Below are 19,474 nucleotides of genomic sequence, written 5' to 3' on the forward strand. Positions count from 1 at the left end.
TTCAGTAGCCTCATGATATCCAGTCTCTGATCACTAAAAATACAACCGACCTCTGATGTTTAAAGAGTAGTTCGGAACCAAAATGGTAATTTATAATGTATAGTGTATAACTGTCGATCAGATTATGATAGGTATAAACTGACAGAAGTTGTCACAACAAAGAGACTTTTACATAGCAAGGTATTTTACTCTTCAAACGAAGTTATGTAAATTTACGAACAATATGGAACACTCTTGTATTTATGAATTGACTCACAAGTACTATTTGGTGCCATTTATTTCCAGTGTGCAGACAGCTGGCCGGTTCACAGCGGGACATCATTTTAATATACGTATGATACAGGGGTAGCGTCTTTGACTAGTAATAAAAATCTCCTTGTTCTCGGTTTCCATCTCAGCCTCTGCTTTAATTTTGAATATACATCATCAGCAACGTCGGCTGAAGATTTCCATAAGTAGTCACCTTCGTCTTGCCAAACAACTGCTCTGAGGACAGTTAATGTGTATCCACAGTGGCCGGGCGGTTCTAGGCGCTACAGTCTGGAACCGCGCGACAGCTACGGTCGCAGGTTGGAATCCTGCCTCGGGCATGGATGTGTGTGATGTCTTTAGGTTAGTTAGGTTTAAGTAGTTCTAAGTTCTAGGGGACTGATGACCTCAGAAGTTAAGTCCCATAGTGCTCAGAACCACTTGAACCATTTTGTATCCACAGCACATGTGGCCTTTAGTTAATGGAAACGCGTCATAGCGATTTCCTAGTTGGCAAAAGATGCCGGACTAGTCCCCCATCATGGATCTCCGTGACTGCTAGAGGTTAGGTGACCATTAGAAGACGAATGAGAAAACAACGAAAGGGTGACATACTAGGATTTGGGACGTTGACTATCAGAATTGTGAAAGGGACAGGGAAGCTAGAATATCTGAAAGGTTTAATGCAGAGGTTCAATCAGGATATAGTGGGGGGGTGAGTGAAGTGAAATGGAAGGAATGTTAGGATTTGTGGTCAGACGAATACAATATAATATTAGCAGCAGCAGAAAGTGGTACCAAGAGGGTACGATTCGTTGTAAATATGAAGATCGGTCAGAAAGTGAGTTGCTTTGAAGAATTTAATGAAGGTTCATTCTCATCAGAAGGCAGAAAACCAACGGCAATAATATTAGTTCAGGTATACTTGCCAACGTCACAAGCTAAAGATTACGAGACGGAGTACGTGAGGCCTCTGAACGGGTGACAGACTATGTCCAGGGATGACAATCTAATAATCGTGGGGATGGCAATGCTTTCGTAGAGAATTGAAATGAAGATGTTGTTACGGGAGAAGATACCAGCTGGATTAAATCATGGTGAGAGTGAGATTCCAAAATCAGATATTGGACTGTAAGTCATGCACATGATCAGATAACAGACTCAGACCATAATTCAACAGCCTAATGATTTAGGGTAGGCTGATGTTTACGAGAATCGTCAGAAAGGTTCAATGTGGAAACAATATGGGTACTTAGGTGCTGAGGAAAGGTAAAATATGTTTGAAGTTCTCTTAGACTGTAGGTAATTTGATAATGAATAAAACAGTATGCGGTTCAGTTAAAGAGAAATGCCCGTCTCTAGAACGGCCAATCCCATAAGCAGAGCCGAGAAGAATTCAAATGGCTCCAAGCACTATCGGACTTAACATCTGCGGTCATCAGACTAAGAACTGCTTAAACCTAACTAACCTCTGGACATCACAAACAGCCATGCCCGAGGCAGGAATCGAACCTGCAACCAACCGTAGAAGCAGCGCGGTTCAGGACTGAAGCGCCTAGAACCCTTCGGCCACAGCGGCCGGCCCCGAGAAGAATCATTTAATAACAAGAGAAATATGGAAGTACAAAAATGTTCAGGAACAGACAGTAATAAAGCAAAATAACATAATCAAGAATGGAATGAACAGGAAGTGCAACGAGCCTAAGGCGAAATGGCTACAGTTACAATGCAAATGAATTGAAGAGGGAAACAAAACGGGTGGAAGAACGGATTCAGAATATAGAAAGGTTAAAGTAACCTTCAGTGACATTAAAAATTTGAAGTAGGAACATTAAGAGCGAGGAGGAATACCGCTGATACACGTAAAGGAGCGTGCACATAGGTGGAAATAATTTATTTAACGTCTCTACGAGAAGGAAAAACAAACCTGCTAACGTAACAGAAGAAGAATCAGATATCGATTTTTCAGACATAGAGCATCCAATGAAGAATTTGACAATGCTTTGTAAGACACACAATCATATCAGACAGAACGCATACATAAAACACTTTTAGAATTTCTAAAATATGTGGTGGAAACGGCAAACAAATCACTATTGACGTTGGTTAGTACAATACATCAGACTGCAGACATAGCACAAGGCTTTCGAAAAAATACGATCCATTCTGTCACGCTGATAACAAGCGCAAATAACTGCGATAGTTAATCCATAATTAGCTTAATATCTCAGGAACACAAGTTAGTGACAGAATTATTATACCGAAGAATGATACAGAAAATTTGGCATCGCTTATGTGACAATTAGTTTAGGTTTCAGGATAGGTAAAGGCACTAGAGAGGCAGATCTCACGTTGCACATGATAGTGGAAGCAAAGCGTATGAAAAATCAAGACACCTTCGCAGGATCTGTCGACTTGGAAGAAGAATCTGACAATGTGTATTGGTGCAAGATGATCGGGATTATGAGAAAAAATAGGAATAAGTTACAGGGAATGAAGAGTAATACATAATATGAGGGCTGTTTGGAAAGTAGGGACCGATCAGTCGTGAAATGAAAACCACAGTGAAAATGAAAAAAATTTTATTCGCAACAGTTAACCACGCCTTCCACCTACTTCTCTGAATAGTCGTGACGTTGTTCAATCTTTCCAGTGCCCTCATCACAGAAAACAGCCGTCTGTGCTTTCCGCCAGTTCTCTGCGCTGGTTTGCCTTTCTTTGTTTGCACCAAATCGTTGTGCTCGTAGCTAGCGGTTCATGTGAGCAGAGATGAACAACAGAGGGAGCCAATTAAGGTCTGTATTGTGGGTGATCATTTACCACGAAAACGCTGCACGTCTTCACTGCCCCTGCATAATGCGGGTGAAAATTTTCATGAATATAGAAACGCATGACATTTATGTTAAGTGGGCTGCATAGCTTCAGGCGAAATACCTCACCAGATCCACATACTTGGTGGGAGACATTGTTGTTTTAGGCATCTCTGCATGATCACTTTGCGCTCTGAACTGAATAGGGTGAAATGAAGCGATCGACAGGCACACTGAAGACACTGCCCAACACGTCTGTGCAAAATTCCATTCCACAGTGGTCTCCATTCCGCGACTAATCGGACTTTTCTTTCCGGATACGCCTCGCATTTTGATGATCCCATAGGGAACCATAAGATTGTGATGTCATGGAAAGAAGTGCTCTGGTTCAAGACTAGGATGCAGTCAATCGTCCATAGTATTCTGTCCACAGATCGAAGAAACAGTCATGGAAATAAGAGAAACGTTCAAAAATAAATTTGAATTTCGGGGTGAAATGATTCCGATGACAAAATTTGCTAATGATATTGATATCTTCAGAGGTAGTAAAAATTAATTACAGGAGCAGTATAAAAGTATGAATAGTGCAACGAGTACAGCGTATGAACTGACTGTACACGGAAGAAAACCAAAAATAAGACATTAGCGATAATTTTAATACGACGCAGTAAACGAAGTTATAAATTTCTGCAACGTACAATGCAAACTAACACATTGCGAAGGAAGCAAAGCGGCCATAAAAAGCAGAAAAAGCAGACGAGCGTAGGAAAATAAGGCTCTTCTCACGAATAGAATATTCAAGCATTGGCCTTAGACTGAGGAAGTAATTCTGGAAAATGTACTGGAATAACCTGCGTCACCGGGCACGCCGAGAAGTGAGATTTTTAGACAGTCTATGGTGGGAAAAACCGGCAGTTTCGTTGTTGGGTAGAACCGGGAGCTGAGAAACTGGAGAGAGGCTTAAACTGCAGGCATCGATAGCCGCAGACGCAGACACGAGCACGTTCTTTACCCACACGAGGGATGGTTTAAAAATCGCCACTTTGCGTACAGCCTGCCATGCAATGAGAAAATGCCGCTGTTGCAGATCTCTTCAGGCACGGAAAAGACGTCACAAAAATGCCGTAACTCATCAGCTATGAGTTGTGAAACGTCTAGCTTGCCGGAGAAGTGTTGCACTGTATGGCAAAATGCTTGGCGGGCGGTAAGAATTACGTCGATAAGTCACGCACCACTGCGGTCACTGAGACGACACGTAGAAGCAAGAGCACCCTGAATGTACGCAGAAACAGCGTGCAAAACATGGATTTGCTTTCGAAGATTTGGTCTGTGTATAATGTTTGGTGGACAGCAAGAGAATTACTTGTAAATGATGAACACCTGCAAATTCGAGAACGAAGCAGATGTATGAGAATGCCCAGTCTTCACACACAGATGGCCGTTACCAACAAGTTAGTTTCTTGTAGACTGAACTCTAGCGAAACGGCAGAGCCGGCCGCTGGTGGCCGAGCGGTTCTGGCGCTACAGTCTGGAACCGCTCGACCGCTACGGTCGCAGGTTCGAATCCTGCCTCGGGCTTGGACGTGTGTGTTGTCCTTAGGTTAGTTAGGTTTAAGTAGTTCTAAGTTCTAGGGGACTTATGACCTCAGCAGTTGAGTCCCATAGTGCTCAGAGCCATTTGACCCATTTTTTTTTTTTGAAACGGCAGAATAAAGTGCTTGATTGATTATGGTCAGTGTTAGAAACGGTGATGAAAGAGAAACGTGAGAAAACCACAAGTTCCAGAGGGACTACTAGCCAACGAAGGATCGGAAATTTCAACCTTGCACTGGGAGGCGGGCTCACGAAACGGCTATTAGTAATTCGTCGGCACTTCAAATGAGGCCCTCAAATGACTGAGAGGACGAAAAATTCGGGTAATCTATGAGCTAAGGTCAGCCAGGTGAAGCGAAGTGGACAGTTCCTCAGACAGCTCCGAAGAAGGAGTCACTTTGTGACTCATTCTCTTTCCGCTCCATGATCAATGGTCTAGTAGCTTGGACGTAAGCAATAGACTTCACACTGCAGTTTCCTTATCTGACATCCTCCTCTCAACGCTGCGATAACACAACTTCTACGATGCAACAGTCGCTGCCAGTCAACCATCCCAAGAGATGAGAGCTGCCGTCTGCCATGTCGCCACCACACAGCTAAGAGAGTAGGAATGAGCCGTACCGGCTTCACAAGTTCCACAAATGACGCCACATTAATAGTACGAAGAATGGTGAGATCGTTTATTCCTCCCCTCCTACCTCTCAATAACTTAGTGGTGTTCATGCCCAGCACTGATATTTGTATCTATATGAAACGCTCTGTAACAACCATAAACATTCCACGATTTAAACCATTCTATTAATTTCTTTAATCTACCTATCGCAACTTTGCTGTGAGACTAAACAGTACAGGCATATGATAGGTATAAAACAACCAACCGGTTGCAACAAATTTCTATTTTACCTGGCTTCGACACCGACTACGGGTGTCTTTATCAAAAAATTCACCACAATATGTCGTAACTGATGAACGAATTTAGGAGCAATAATGCTCTCGTGATAGAAAATACTTCATTAAATATTAAGTTAAACAGTTAGCTGTTTTACTTGTCATATTTGCAAAGCAGTCCTCTTAACTCACAAAGCTTTTTCTGTTGTCAGAGTGGTGGACCTCTATCGTTATTTTTTGATTTACGACATTTTGGCACCGAGCATTTGGCAATATCATAGGTAATTTGCAAGCGTGTCATGCACTATTGGATGGGAAAACGGAGAGAAGCGGATCGATGTGTCTGAGATGTGGTGCTATAGAAAGAAGTTAAAAATTAGGTTCGCTGATCATATAACAAATGAGGAGGTTCTCGGCAGACTCGGCGAAGATAGGAAATGTGGAAAAAACTGACAAGAAGAATTGTAACGATCATTAAACTTGCGTTAAGATATCAGCAAGTGACTTCCAAGGTACTAGAGCAAGTTGTAGAGGGTAAAATCTGCAGGGGAAACAGAGATTTGAATATATCCTGCAAATATTCGAGGACGTTGGGTGTAAGTGAGAAAGAGACATTGACACAGGAGAGGAAGTCGTGGTGACCCGTAATAAACTGGTAGACATATGGCACAAAAAGAACAAATGAAAAATACTCACAGTTGCGGATGTGGATCACCATTAACTGTGTAATGGGATAGCGACAGTGAAACATTGTGTCGGTCAGAGACTTGAAACCGGATTTCCGGTTTACCGCGAGCTGTCGGGTTATCATTAAGCTACCCGAGCATGTGCCACGGCCAGACCCAAAGTTACATGTCGTCAACCATGTGTCTGCAACATGCATACGTACAGCCGTTATGTATATTCCCATAAAGGCAAGAGGTTTTAATTGAAAGTCGCTTGACCGGTGTCGGCGAATAAATACCATGCTGCAGTGCCTATGTTGTTTAGAAGTACAATACAATGTTCCTTCGGATGTGCACGCGAGTCCGAAGGGATAAGGGATCGTACTTCCAGACAACTACCTATTACAGCTGTCAAAAGTTTTTTGTTGTCACTTAAATTTCGATTATTTCTCATTTTTAAGCGAGAATCACTTATGCAGACATTCTCAGAAGCTTGACAACAATTAGAGTTCCAAACACCAAACGTGTTATAAACAATTAAAGGTAGAAAAATAAAATTTGGAAATTTCTGGTAAGTTATATGGGACCAAACTGCTGACTTCATCCACCCGAATCTCCGACGGGGAGGAGTCGAGCGAACCGTGGGATGGCGCCTTAGACCGCACGGCTACCCAGAGCGGTGAAAATAAACAGATAAACATTAAACCTTGCTAAAGCCAAGTCAGTAATATACTTAATACATTAGGTTTCATACCGTTTCACGAGTACTGTAGATTGCGAAAACAGCTCTTACACTTCTCGGATCTCTGAATGTAAAGTATGGTATTGTTTCGTAGCATGTTTATGGAAGAGAGTGATAGAGCAATGATGAACATCGAATCTGTATATGGTGGCCTAAAATTAAAATGTTTAGGAAGAAAGGTTATAGTCCACACTGGTCAATCTTTTAAAGACATAAATACACCACAGGCCATTAAAATTGCTACGCCAAGAAGTAATGTAGATACTAAACGAGTATTCATTGGACAAATATATGATACTAGAACTGACATGTGATTACATTTTCACGCAATTTGGGTGCATAGATCCTGAAAATAGGTACCCAGAACAACCACCTCTGGCCGTAATAACGGTCTTGATACGCCTGGGCATTGAGTCAAAAAGAGCTTGGATGGCGTGTACAGGTACAGCTGCCCATGCAGCTTCAACACGATACCACAGTTCATCAAGAGTAGTGACTGGCGTATTGTGACGAGCCAGTTGCTTTGCCACAATTGACCAGACGTTTTCAATTGGTGAGTGATCTGGAGAATGTGCTGGCCAGGGAAACAGTCAAACATTTTCTGTATCCAGAAAGGCCCGTACAGGACCAGCAACTTGCAGTCGTGCATTATCCTGCTCAAATGTAGGGTTTCGCAGGGCTCGAATGAAGGGTAGAGGCTGCGGGTCGTAACACATCGGAAATGTAACGTCCACTGTTCAAAGTGCTGTCAATGCGAACAAGAGGTCACCTAGACGCGTAACCAATGGCACCCCATAACATCACGCCGGGTGATACGCCAGAAGAAGAATACACGCTTCCAATGTGTCTTCACCGCGATGTCGCCAAACACGAATGCGATTATCATTATGCTGTAAACAGAACCTGGATTCATCCGAAAAAATGACGTTTTGAGATTCGTGCACCCAGGTTCGTCGTTGAGTACACCATCACAGATGCTCCTGTGATGCAGCGTCAAGGGTAACCGCAGCCATGGTCTCCGAGCTAATAGTTACTGCTGCTGCAAACGTCATCGAAGTGTTCGCGCAGATAGTTGTTGACTTGCAAACGTCCTGTTGACTCACGGATCAAGACGTGGCTGAACGATCCGTTACATCCATGCGGATAAGGTGCGTGTCAACTCGACTGCTAGTGATACGAGGCCGTTGGGATCCAGCACGGCGATCCGTATTACTCTCCTGAAACCACAGATTCCATATTCTGCTAACAGTCATAGGATCTCGACCAACCCGAGCAGCAATATCGCGATACGATAAACCGCAATCGCGATAGGCCACAATCCGATCTTTATCAAAGTCGGAAACGGTACGCATTTCACCTCCTTACACGAGGCATCACAACAACGTTTCACCAGGCTACGCAGGTCAACTGCTTTTTGTGAATGAGAACTCGGTTGGAAACTCTCCTCATGCCAGCATGTTGTAGATGTCGCCATCGGCGCCAGCATTGTTTGAATGCTCTGAAAAGCTAATCATATGCATATCACAGCATCCTCTTTTGCAGTCGGTTAAATTTCGTGTCTGTAACACGTCATCTGAGTGGTGTAGCAATTTTAATGGCCACTAGTGTAATAGGATTGTTAACTGTAACACATACGCATAAGCAACATCGATATAAAGTACTGTATGGAGTTCTTTACATTTCGACTGCAATAGAGTACCACTGCGATCCTATGAACAAGACAAGAACAATAAACTCGGAAAAGGATTTCAAACATACCACGGTGTAAGGCTACCAAAAGCCAGTAGTTCGGCAAGAGAGTAAGTTAGTCATTAAAGAAAATAAGGTACGGTGTCTGAAATCCAACTTTTATTGTAAGAGAAGACATATCTGGAGAAAGCATACTACTGCTTTCAAGGCTACATAATTAGGCGATATGTGATGTGACCTTCGTCACAACCACTGCCCGCGTATCATGGTATCGCTCCGCTCAGCAGCCAAAAGCACGGAGATGCTGTGTCACCTTCTGCCCAAGGCACACACCCCGTGGAATAGTTGGCAGGTCATGGTTCCGAGTTCACAGTTGATGTCCATCGAGTTAGCAGTACCACACCGAGATTAATCGCACTTAAGGAACCAAATCTCTGTATTGTACACCCAATACGTAATGACCTGTGTCAGCAGCGTAACTGGACCAATTAAATACTGCATTTTGCGTGGAGCAGTCTTCATGTGAAAAACAAAGTGGTATATCCATTTGCATGGATGCTATTTCTAATTAATATTCAAGTTTTGAAAAAACACTGATGGTTCAAATGGCTCTGAGCACTATGGGACTTAACATCTATGGTCATCAGTCCCCTAGAACTTAGAACTACTTAAACCTAACTAACCTAAGGACAGCACACAACACCCAGCCATCACGAGGCAGAGAAAATCCCTGACCCCGCCGGGAATCGAACCCGGGAACCCGGGCGTGGGAAGCGAGAACGCTACCGCACGACCACGAGATGCGGGCGAAAAAACACTGACCAAGAGAAGATACCAAGGAGCACAACTACATGCCAGTTAGATCATTATTACTATAACAACATTATGCTACCTGATAACCGGTTGAATCGTCAGCAGCCATCAAGGTGGTACACATATACCAATATCTTAAATTGCCCAGTGGTCTAGGGTTAGTGTCGTCGACTAGTAATCAAAATTTTCTGTCTCGGGAGTTCTAAACCTCGCCACTGCTTAAATTTTATATAAAAGTCGTCAGTAATGGCTGTCAAAGACTTCAGACATAAGACGTGACTCTGATTCATCCAACGGCCTTGTCAAAGAGGGAGAAGGGGCAGATAGATGTTTAGGATACTCTCTCACCCTTGAAGTGGGAAACTGCTCTAAAGGCAGAAGAATCAGAAATGATCAATAGCGTGAAGATTCAGAAAGCAATAGGAACCACTGCATTAAAGACACAAAGTTTATCCACAGGACATGTGTCCTTTAAGTGAAAAATATCTTGACAATCTTTCCACTGGAAAAGGATTCCGGGCTAGTTCCCCATTTGGATCTACGTGAGGGGTCCAAACAAGGGGGAGGTGACCATGAAGAAAATATTCAATAACCAACGAAAACATAGCGTTCTACGAATCGGGGCGTGAAATGTCAGAAGTCTGAATGTGACAGAGAAGCTATTAAATCTGAAAAGGGAAGTGCTAGAGCTTAATCCAGATATAGTGGGGTCAGTTAAGTAAAATGGAAGGAAGACAAGAATTTCTGAACAGACGAGTCTTTTGTAATATCACCAGTTCCAGGAAATGTTACAACGGGAATAGGATTCGTTATGAACAGAAAGGTAGGGAAGAAATTGAGTTACTGTGAACAGTTCAGGGATAGGATTATTCTCATCAGAATCGGCAGCAAACCAACACCGAGAACAATACTTCATGTATATATAACGACGTCGCATGCAGAATTTGAAGAGATAGAGAAAGTATATTATGGTATTAAACGGGTAGTTCAGCACGTAAAGGGAGATTATCTAATAGTCGTGGGGGATGGGAATGCGGTTGTAGGGGAGGGAATAGAAGAAAGGGTTTCGGGAGAACATGAGCTTGGTAGTAGAAGCGAGAGAGGAGAGAGACTAATTGTGGTATGACAATAAAAACCAATTAGTAATAGCGAATACTCTGTTTAAGAATCACAAGAGGATGAGGTACACTTGCAAACTGCCGGGGATAGTGGAAGATTTCAGTTAGATTACATCATGGTCAGACAGAGACTCCGAAGTCAGATACTGAATTGTAGGACACACCCAGGAGCAGATATAGATTTACATCACAATGTAGTAGTGTTGAACAGTAGGCTGAAGTTTAAGAAACTAGTCAGGAAGAATCAGTCCGCAAAAACGTGGGATACGGAAGTACTAAGAAATGAAGAGATACGTTAGAAGTTCTCTGAGGCTGCAGACACTGCGATAATGAATAACTCCGTAGAGGTAAAGATAGCACTAAAGTTATCAAAAAACGGTTCAAATGGCTCTGAGCACTATGGGACGTAACTTCTGAGGTCATCAGTCCTCTAGAACTTAGAACCGCTGAAACCTAACTAACCTAAGGACATCACACACATCCATGCCCGAGACAGGATTCGAACCTGCGACCGTAGCGGTCACACGGTTCCAGACTGTAGCGCCTAGAACCGCTCGGCCACACTAAAGTTATCATAGAAGTTGGAAGGCAGAGATTGGAATACATCCAGCAAATAATTGAGGACGTAGGTTGCAATTGATATTTTCGGATGAGAAGGTTGGAACAGGAGAGGAATTCGTGGTGGGCAGCATCAAACCAGTCAGATGACTGACGACCCAAAAAAAGCAAAATAGAAACCGTAAGTGGTATAGATTGTCTCAAATGGCCGTAGTCAAAAAATCGTCCTGCGGTTGAAGAAAAACCCATAGTGTTAAAAACGAAATGCGTCAAACCGTCTGAATGAGTGCTGAGTATAAAATACAGGATAAGTGAACAGTAGTAGGCACGTACCTCGAACTTCCAGAAGACCTTATAGGCAGGTGGGTTGGCTCGCACGTGGCACTCGAAGTAGACGTCGCTGCCTTCTTCCACGTCGTCCGCGTGCAGTCGAGGGCCCAGTCGCAGCTCGGTAGATGGTGCATCTGCATCAAGTACACAGATTACATTAAACTATTCACCACACAGTACTGGGAGCTATTATAAAGATCTAATGCCATTCCACAATCTCTTTCAGTGCAAAAGATTGACATCTTAGAGGATCAGATACCGGATGAAGTACAAAAACGGTCCAGTCACTGCGAAAAGTTATCCTAGGTATTAATCTAAGAAACACTCATTCCGATGGATGGTACCAATGAGTTGATTGCGAAATCGCCAGAAAGTGATCATCAAACTATTGCGCTGCCCTTCCTTCCTGTTCATAACGATTCCTATTCCCGTTATACGTTTTTCTGCAGATGCTGATATTAACCTATACTCGCCTGTCCAGAAGTCCTTGCGTTTTAATCACCACTATCTGCCCGTTGACATCCAAGCCTGAACAAATATCTCCACTACAATTTCCATGAATTGTATTCTCGAACTATGAATATGTGCGTTGATCCTTCTTGTTTCCTAATGTCATATAGCCACCTACCACTACGTCGTCATCCCATTCATCTTTTACCTCAGAGCATTCAAAAACAGTTCTAGGCGAACATACGTTATCTTATCAAAGGTATACGGAAAAATATTGACGGACGTTAATAGGAGGTCAGTCAACCTTTCGACCTCATGGCGGCTCGAACTTCGCTGGGAACGGTTTCAGTGTGACGTCTAAATGTCGGTGGGGCAATGGCAACCTATTATTCATCAAGACTCCAAACTGATGAAGATAGTCATGCTGTACACTGGGAACTGAAGCGAAGTTGTCGTTGTGATACATTCAAACGGTGTTCCATTGCGTTCAGATCGTGAAACAGGTAATTTCAGTATTGGTATTGTCCACAGACCATTGCATGACAGATGCTGCTTTATAACAGAGTCAATCGTGATTCTGTTCCAAACATCGTCTCCGACCTATTCCTATATTTGGCGCAGTACATAATGCTGCAGATGTGTTCATATCATTCCTCATTCAGCACTTAGGTAAGCGGAGTAAAGAGACCACACCGTAACCCCGAAAATCACACCACTATCATAACAACACGTCTGTACTTCACTGCTGGCATTACATACGATGGGAGTCAACGTTATCAAGGCATTGGCTAAAAATAAACCATCCCAGTGGGCTGCAGAGGGCAAAGAGTGATTCATCACCCCAGATCGCTTGTTGCCAGTCATCTACTGCCCAGTGCTGTTGCTCTGTTGCTCCTTGCACCACCGCAAGTGTAGCGTATCACTGCCTACAGAAATGGGTGGCTTATGAGGAGTCGTTGGACCACTGTACTCCATCGTTTTTAACTACTTTCGCGAGGACACTCTACTAGCTGGACTGCTGATAGTGCTTTGGACGTCACCAGTGATTCCTTCCTCAGATTACATGCCATTTCTTACAACCGTAGTCCACAACTCTCGACATTCCCTGTTCGTTATTAAGTGAGTCAGCCTCTTTTGGGTTATCTGTGGTTGTTCCTTCACATTTTCACTTCACAGTCACTTCATCAACAGTCGACTACGGCAGATTTACAAGGATAGAAGTGTCCCTGATGGAATTCTTACCCAAGTGACATCCAATGACTAGTCCACATTCGAAGTGACTTAGCTCTCCAGACCAAACTATTCTGCTGTTCTCGCTCCCTGCTGACAACGCAGTCTACCTTTTATGCTGGCACGTCCGCCTGTTGTGGCATACGTTCACCATTTCATAGGGTTGTCCGGATACTTTTGATCGGATTGTCCATCATACAATCGCCTGGCTATTTGTGCTGCCCATGTTCACATTTTTTTCGTAAAACTGACCAACGATGGTTACGTAACAACCTGTATTTCTCATATTTTCGTGTTGTTTAGTATTTTTCCAGTACTCCTTCATCTTATCCCCATGTTGTCCGTTTCTTTCTTCTGTTCATGTTGCTCCTGTTGTATTTTTTACTATGTTTTTAAACGCTATTGAATTTTCTTATTTCATTTTTGAAATCTTTTTTCTTTTAGAATGAGTCCTTTCAGGTTTCTATCTAGGTCATTTCATATTTATACAATCCATGGAGACGTCGATTTTTTTCTCACAAATATAGAAGTTTTTGTTTCGATAGCCCATAGAGAGTAGTCACTCATTGGGGTTATCCGAAGATCAACTTCGCTTTAGCATTTCTTTGGTATAATCGGTATTTTTTCGCATCTCCACGTTGTTTCTTATCTTCCAATTATTTATATAAACAACTGCCAATATATCACGGTGGTTCTTTGAAAAATCCTGCACAGAACAGTCGTTGAACTTAAACTTAATAATCCTCCACAGAATGTTAACTTGTAAACCGATTATAATATGATTTACTGCTTTCAAAAAAGCATCTGAAGCTGTAAACTGACAAATATCGGATAAAATCATTTGAAAACGAGGTGTTAAATCAGCATTAAGAAATATAATTCACGAAATTAGAAAAAATACGATAGGTAAAGTAAAATTCATATAATAAGTACATCAGTCATTTAAAATAATAGCTGGTATTAGAGAAGGATGCAGTTTATCAGATTTACTGTTCAGCTGTCTGTCAGAAAAAAATTGTAGGGACATGGAATTTGGAGCTAAAAAGTCAAAAATTTAACCTGTAATTGTGAAGAGGAATTCATCTAGAATTAAATGAAACTGCCTGACTTTTGCAATGATTCAGCAATACCTCCATTGTATTTTCGTTACAGTCTTAAGTCTTCTACTACAGTTTGTTCTCTTTTCCATTTCTTGTCCTACTGATTCCATACGTGCATCTCTCAGTTGTTCCTAGAACAATCTCTGTTAATGGATAGTTTCTGCATTTAAATTTCAGACTTTGCTTCTATAAATCAGAAGCGGTAAATACACATATTATATTTTCCCTCTTCACACACATTGTAAGTCAAGTCTTTTCAGCAATATTTTGTGTACCTCAAGTACACTGTGACCATTTCTCTTCTTTTGTTTACTAGCTTTGCTGCCAATCCAATCCTTGTGTTCACTTACTATCAGCACAAAAACGTGATCAGTTGGTTCTGTGGCATTAATTATTACTTTGTAATATGAATATCAATATAGTTCCACAGCATTTATGCTTAGTAACAAGACAGAGAGATGCAGAAGAATCATTTGCCACCACAGAAGCATCTTCTGCTATATATACAAGACCATACTGTAAGATAATCTGTTTCATGAAATCGTATTATAAACAACGATTTTTTAAACATGCAGCCTCACTTCTGCTGGTGTTGATACTTATTCTCCCATAGTAAACAACAGGGTTTCAGTTACAACAGAACCAGCCTCTGACAAGGGAATGATTCTAGATGTCGAAAACCACCCTGAAATTTTTCACATTGGAAGAATATGCTGAAAGAAAATGCACAGCAAAATTTCAGCTGCTAAGGCGCCTAGTGCTCGATCAGTCGACTAAGCAGACACAGCAAGAAGGTATAGACGCGTGGCACGATGTCCAAAGTGCACTCATAGCGAAAATATCTCAGAAAGTTAATTTATTGAAAAACTTGCAGTTCATATTGGCAGCTGAACTGCAACAGATGTAATTATTACACAAGTGACTGAAGGAGGCAGCAAAATCGAGGCAGTGTGCTGTGTTACATTACAGGCGACTAACGTCAGTTGGAACTTTAACTTGTTGACATGAAATATTTTTCAAAAATAACAGTAGTATAAGTCTTACAATAACTCCTGAATATCGTGTATTTCACTAACAATGAAACTGTTCACTAGTTACTCCAAATAGTTGTCACAACAATGCGAAGTGTGTATTCGATGACGAAAAAAAAAAGGTTATCCTGACACGTGACACACTTGACAAAAGATAAAATAGTGCATTGAGACACTGCACACTAATTAGTAGCTTCATTTATATAGAACTGGTTTGCTGTAATAAATGGTCGCGGCTGTTGTTGTGCATATTGTGCTACATATTTGGCATATTTGATCAAATTCGTAAAACTTGACGGTGCAAACTGACAGTGCACAAATGACTAAAGTTAAATACTATTACGCTGACATACCTGACATGACAAAGATCTGTCGGAAATTACGTTGTATGGCAGTTTTCTGAATAATGCTTTACGCTGCCGAAAAATTTCTTTGTCGAGGGTCTAGGTCAAACTGTTGGTTCCAGGTGGAGTCCGAATTATACTAACAGCCTATCTGTCCTCCACCTGAAATAGATGTCGTTATGGCCAGGCTAAGAGTCCTACAAAGGCAATGTCTTCTTTTCTGCAGGCGTTTCGGATATTGTACTGAAAATTATAGTCTCCGATTTTTCCATATTCTGCTACGTCGATTACAAGATTTCTGAAACCAAAGACTCCTTTTTTCAGTTTTTGGCCCTCATTTGCCTTGTGCTTCCTGAAGACAGGTAATAAGCTGCGGAATCAGTAATACAGTACATGATACTTACCAGTGGCATTGTAGTATACGAACGTGTCATAACATTCATCGACTGCACAAATGCATTATTCTTTTTTCTAGCTCGAAATGATAATGTTTGGTTTGCATGCAGTTTTTTCACGAAACCTGACTGTCTTTATACACAGCATGTTAGGGAATAACAATTTGTTTATACTGTAGCCTATGATTAGCATGTCCTCTACATATGTACTTGAAGTAAACTTCATAATTATGTGACTTGTTTTTCCGTGTAATTTTCTGAATCGGTTTAACGAGGCTGAAGAAGCCTGGAAATCAGCAATGTTCGTCTCACTTGCAATTCAGATGGCCCAGTCTCGTAGACTTCCCTCGATAACGGTGCCCTGACTCTCAAGAGCAGTTCTAAATCTTTCGAATAGTTTTTCTTTCACACCTTTGCGAGTTTCATTTCGTGCTGCATGTAAATCTTTCTTCCATTTACATAATTAACGTTCAGATTTTACGAAATGAAGTCGGCTTTGCAGATAGCTTAACTTTAAACGTTTTCTCTCTCCTTCATTTAACCAACCGTTTCTTTGTCCGTGAAAGCTATTACTCTTCATATTTTCTTTGGGATAGGAAGTTACTCAAATTCTGTTCTGGAATTTAATTAGCACAAAGATCATCGTCCTTACTGCAATTCACGGAACTGTCAGAGTTACTTCTTCTTTCTTCTAATATTTCCACAATTTCTAACGAAATTTCGCCATTATCAGAATGAATGTCCAAGAAATTAGCTAATAAGTTGCACAGATGTCGGTCCTCAGGAGAAGTATGTGATTTACATTGCATACAACGTTCTTTTCGTTGTGACCTTACGAGGTTGACAAATTAAACTATGAACATATTGGATACCACACTGGTGTGAATTTCTGGAATGTCCACGATGACGGAAGCTATTAGCAAGCATATATAGAGAAATTACAAAGCAAATTATTTCAATTTAACTTCCATTGTTAACTCTTAGCAATATCGGAAAGGTAACTTCAAACTCTGCGTCTAGTTTAGCAGGGGACACAACCCGTCGGCTTTTGACCAATGACGTCAGAATTGGCCAGAGAGCATGTATTCCAAAGATGAAAGAGCTGAGAAGAATGTTCAGAAACAAAGGAATGCAACAGAGAAAAACTGTACTTGACGTATATAAGGGCCAGTAGTATTTTCACGTTAACGATATCTCGTGTTTGTATCTTAGTATTTCTCCGCAAAATACAACCGAAATAAATGAATGAAATATATTACTAGCAAAGAATCCATCACGTTACGTGTATGTCAGTTGTATCTCGAAACTCTTTCGAACTTTTTTGCTTAAGTGCAGTACGGAATACGAGTTTGTCTTAAGTCGATTTCTTCGTTTTCTCTAGCATTACTGTCCTGTTCTTCACTTGAACGATGTATCCTCCGCTTCAGTAAACCCTAAGTGGAACACGGGATACAAATTGTAGATGTGTTATTCATTTCGTCTCCGCTATTACTAACAGTCTTTTCTTACGTACATATCAGTACTACTGATGACAGAAGGACCTACGTATGTAATATATGTATACCAGACTTCCGTTGACCTCTATGTATGTACACTGGTAACGAAAAGGTGGAAATAGACGTAAGTTACATTTGCAACCTGTACCTCAATTGAAGTACACGGAGGTAAGAAGACGACACGCAGAATTTCTATCCCGTACTTCCCTATGGGGTACGGTTTTCTTGTTGCCTTGGACGCTAATAGTATCCCATTCGTTACTTGAGCTATATAGCTATACGCAACATTTGTATCTTGCTCGCCAATTGACATATATAGTGTCAGTGTAAAGGCGAAGTGAAGGACGGGATACAAATTTTAGTTGTATCGTCAATGTAAAGGCGAAGTGAAAGACGGGATAGAAATTTTAGTTGTGTCAGGGGTTTCGTCTGTGATATAGCAAGTACACATTCGAAAATGTCGTACTGATACTAGTTCTGGGAAACGAAAGAAGATCGACAGCTGAGAAATGTCTATTACGTACTTCACAACACGAAAATACACATATTGGTGGAATAAAACAGTGAAATATGTCAAAATAGTGAAATGCAGTGAGAGAAGCAAATGGCAAAGTGAACTTACCACACGGAAATGTCGAGGAATAAGAAACAGACAAATCCATTTCTGTAAACGAAAATAACACACTAAAAATTGTTCCACAATAGCAAACTAATACTCCAAATTACCTCAATATCATTGCGAATAATTTTAACGCAAAATGATGGCGCTTATCCGGAACACAGAACTGTTTTACTATCTATGCCTCGAAGTGAAGACATTACTATCTATGACTAATGTATGACGTCATTGGTCAAAGCCGACGGGTTGTATCCCCTGCTTCACTAGACCCCAAACTCTTATGCATATTAAATGAGTAGCAAATTGGAGCGAATAGTAACTGTGAAGAAATGTGTCAGTGAAACTGTTAATAGAAAGTGAAACTCGCTATACAAATTACGATCGCATTGTGCCGTGTTATCTGTTAACCGAGTGCCGTCAATCGAGGATAAGCGGTGTCTGCTACAGTTCCGGTAAGGATGTACATTTCTCCATTTCTTTAAAAAAAATGCTTGCAGTGTGTGTTAGCAGCGAAAATTTTGACATTGTGATGCTTTGGATGTAGCCTTACTGCATAATGATTTTCATGGCAGGTTTCGAAATGTCGGACTGGACAGTTTCCTTGTGAGACTAACTGTCGGAAACAGTAACTGGTTTTCATTGGAATAAATAGCCACACTTCTGTTCGTGAAGAAACGCTATCTCACCAAATCAGTGCACAGAAATGTTTTCTCATGGTTGAGGTTTATCGTAAAGAGAAATTTTAAATGATGGAGAATTCGGTATCTGCACGTTAATACATGTAAGAAATATAACAGACAGCGTTCGATAATGTAATGGTGTTTCACTCATAAGAAAGGAACAAGTAAAGGTGATTTACGAAATATTGAAGTGCAACTGAAGTATTTCTAATAATCACATGATCACACGACATGTAGCAACGCTATAGCATTTTATGTGCGATGAAACTCAGATTGAATGAAGCGTGATGAAACTACGAATAAGCGAAATCCTGTATGTGATAGCTCTCACCCCGACGAGCCCCTAGTCAATGTGTTATATATTCGGACTAGACAACAGTACACCGTGACTTTTAAGTAACTTCATGACAGATTTCTGGAGAGACATTAACTTTGTGCCAGACATACTCACAGTAAACAGCCAGCCTGACTGAATGCTCCTCGATGCCTCCAAGCACCTGAGGGTTTTCAGCCCGACAAGTGAGCAGCCGCCCATCGTCCGTAGGTTCCGGCGTCAACGATAGGGTCGATATGGTCTCGTTATCGTCTGCAGAAACCTGTGACAGATGAAGCGACCTCTGTGTCAACATTGATAAGCGTTCAAAATGCTTAAGCTGGGCTTAGGTTAGCGAAGC

At 41.4% G+C, this 19,474-nt stretch overlaps 1 protein-coding gene across 1 annotated transcript in view; it reads right to left on the reverse strand.

The window, feature by feature from the left end:
* Positions 1–19,474, reverse strand: part of LOC126260331 (synaptogenesis protein syg-2-like) — a 437,845-nt gene that overhangs the window by 96,361 nt on the left and 322,010 nt on the right. Inside the window, exons 7-8 of the mRNA XM_049957655.1 lie at positions 19,252–19,396; positions 11,459–11,589 (exon numbers count right to left, since the gene is read on the reverse strand). Coding sequence (XP_049813612.1) covers positions 11,459–11,589; positions 19,252–19,396 — 276 coding nt within the window. The remainder of the gene's footprint in view (positions 1–11,458; positions 11,590–19,251; positions 19,397–19,474) is intronic.

Source organism: Schistocerca nitens, chromosome 5, assembly GCF_023898315.1.
Source record: "Schistocerca nitens isolate TAMUIC-IGC-003100 chromosome 5, iqSchNite1.1, whole genome shotgun sequence".
Lineage (NCBI taxonomy): Eukaryota > Metazoa > Arthropoda > Insecta > Orthoptera > Acrididae > Schistocerca > Schistocerca nitens.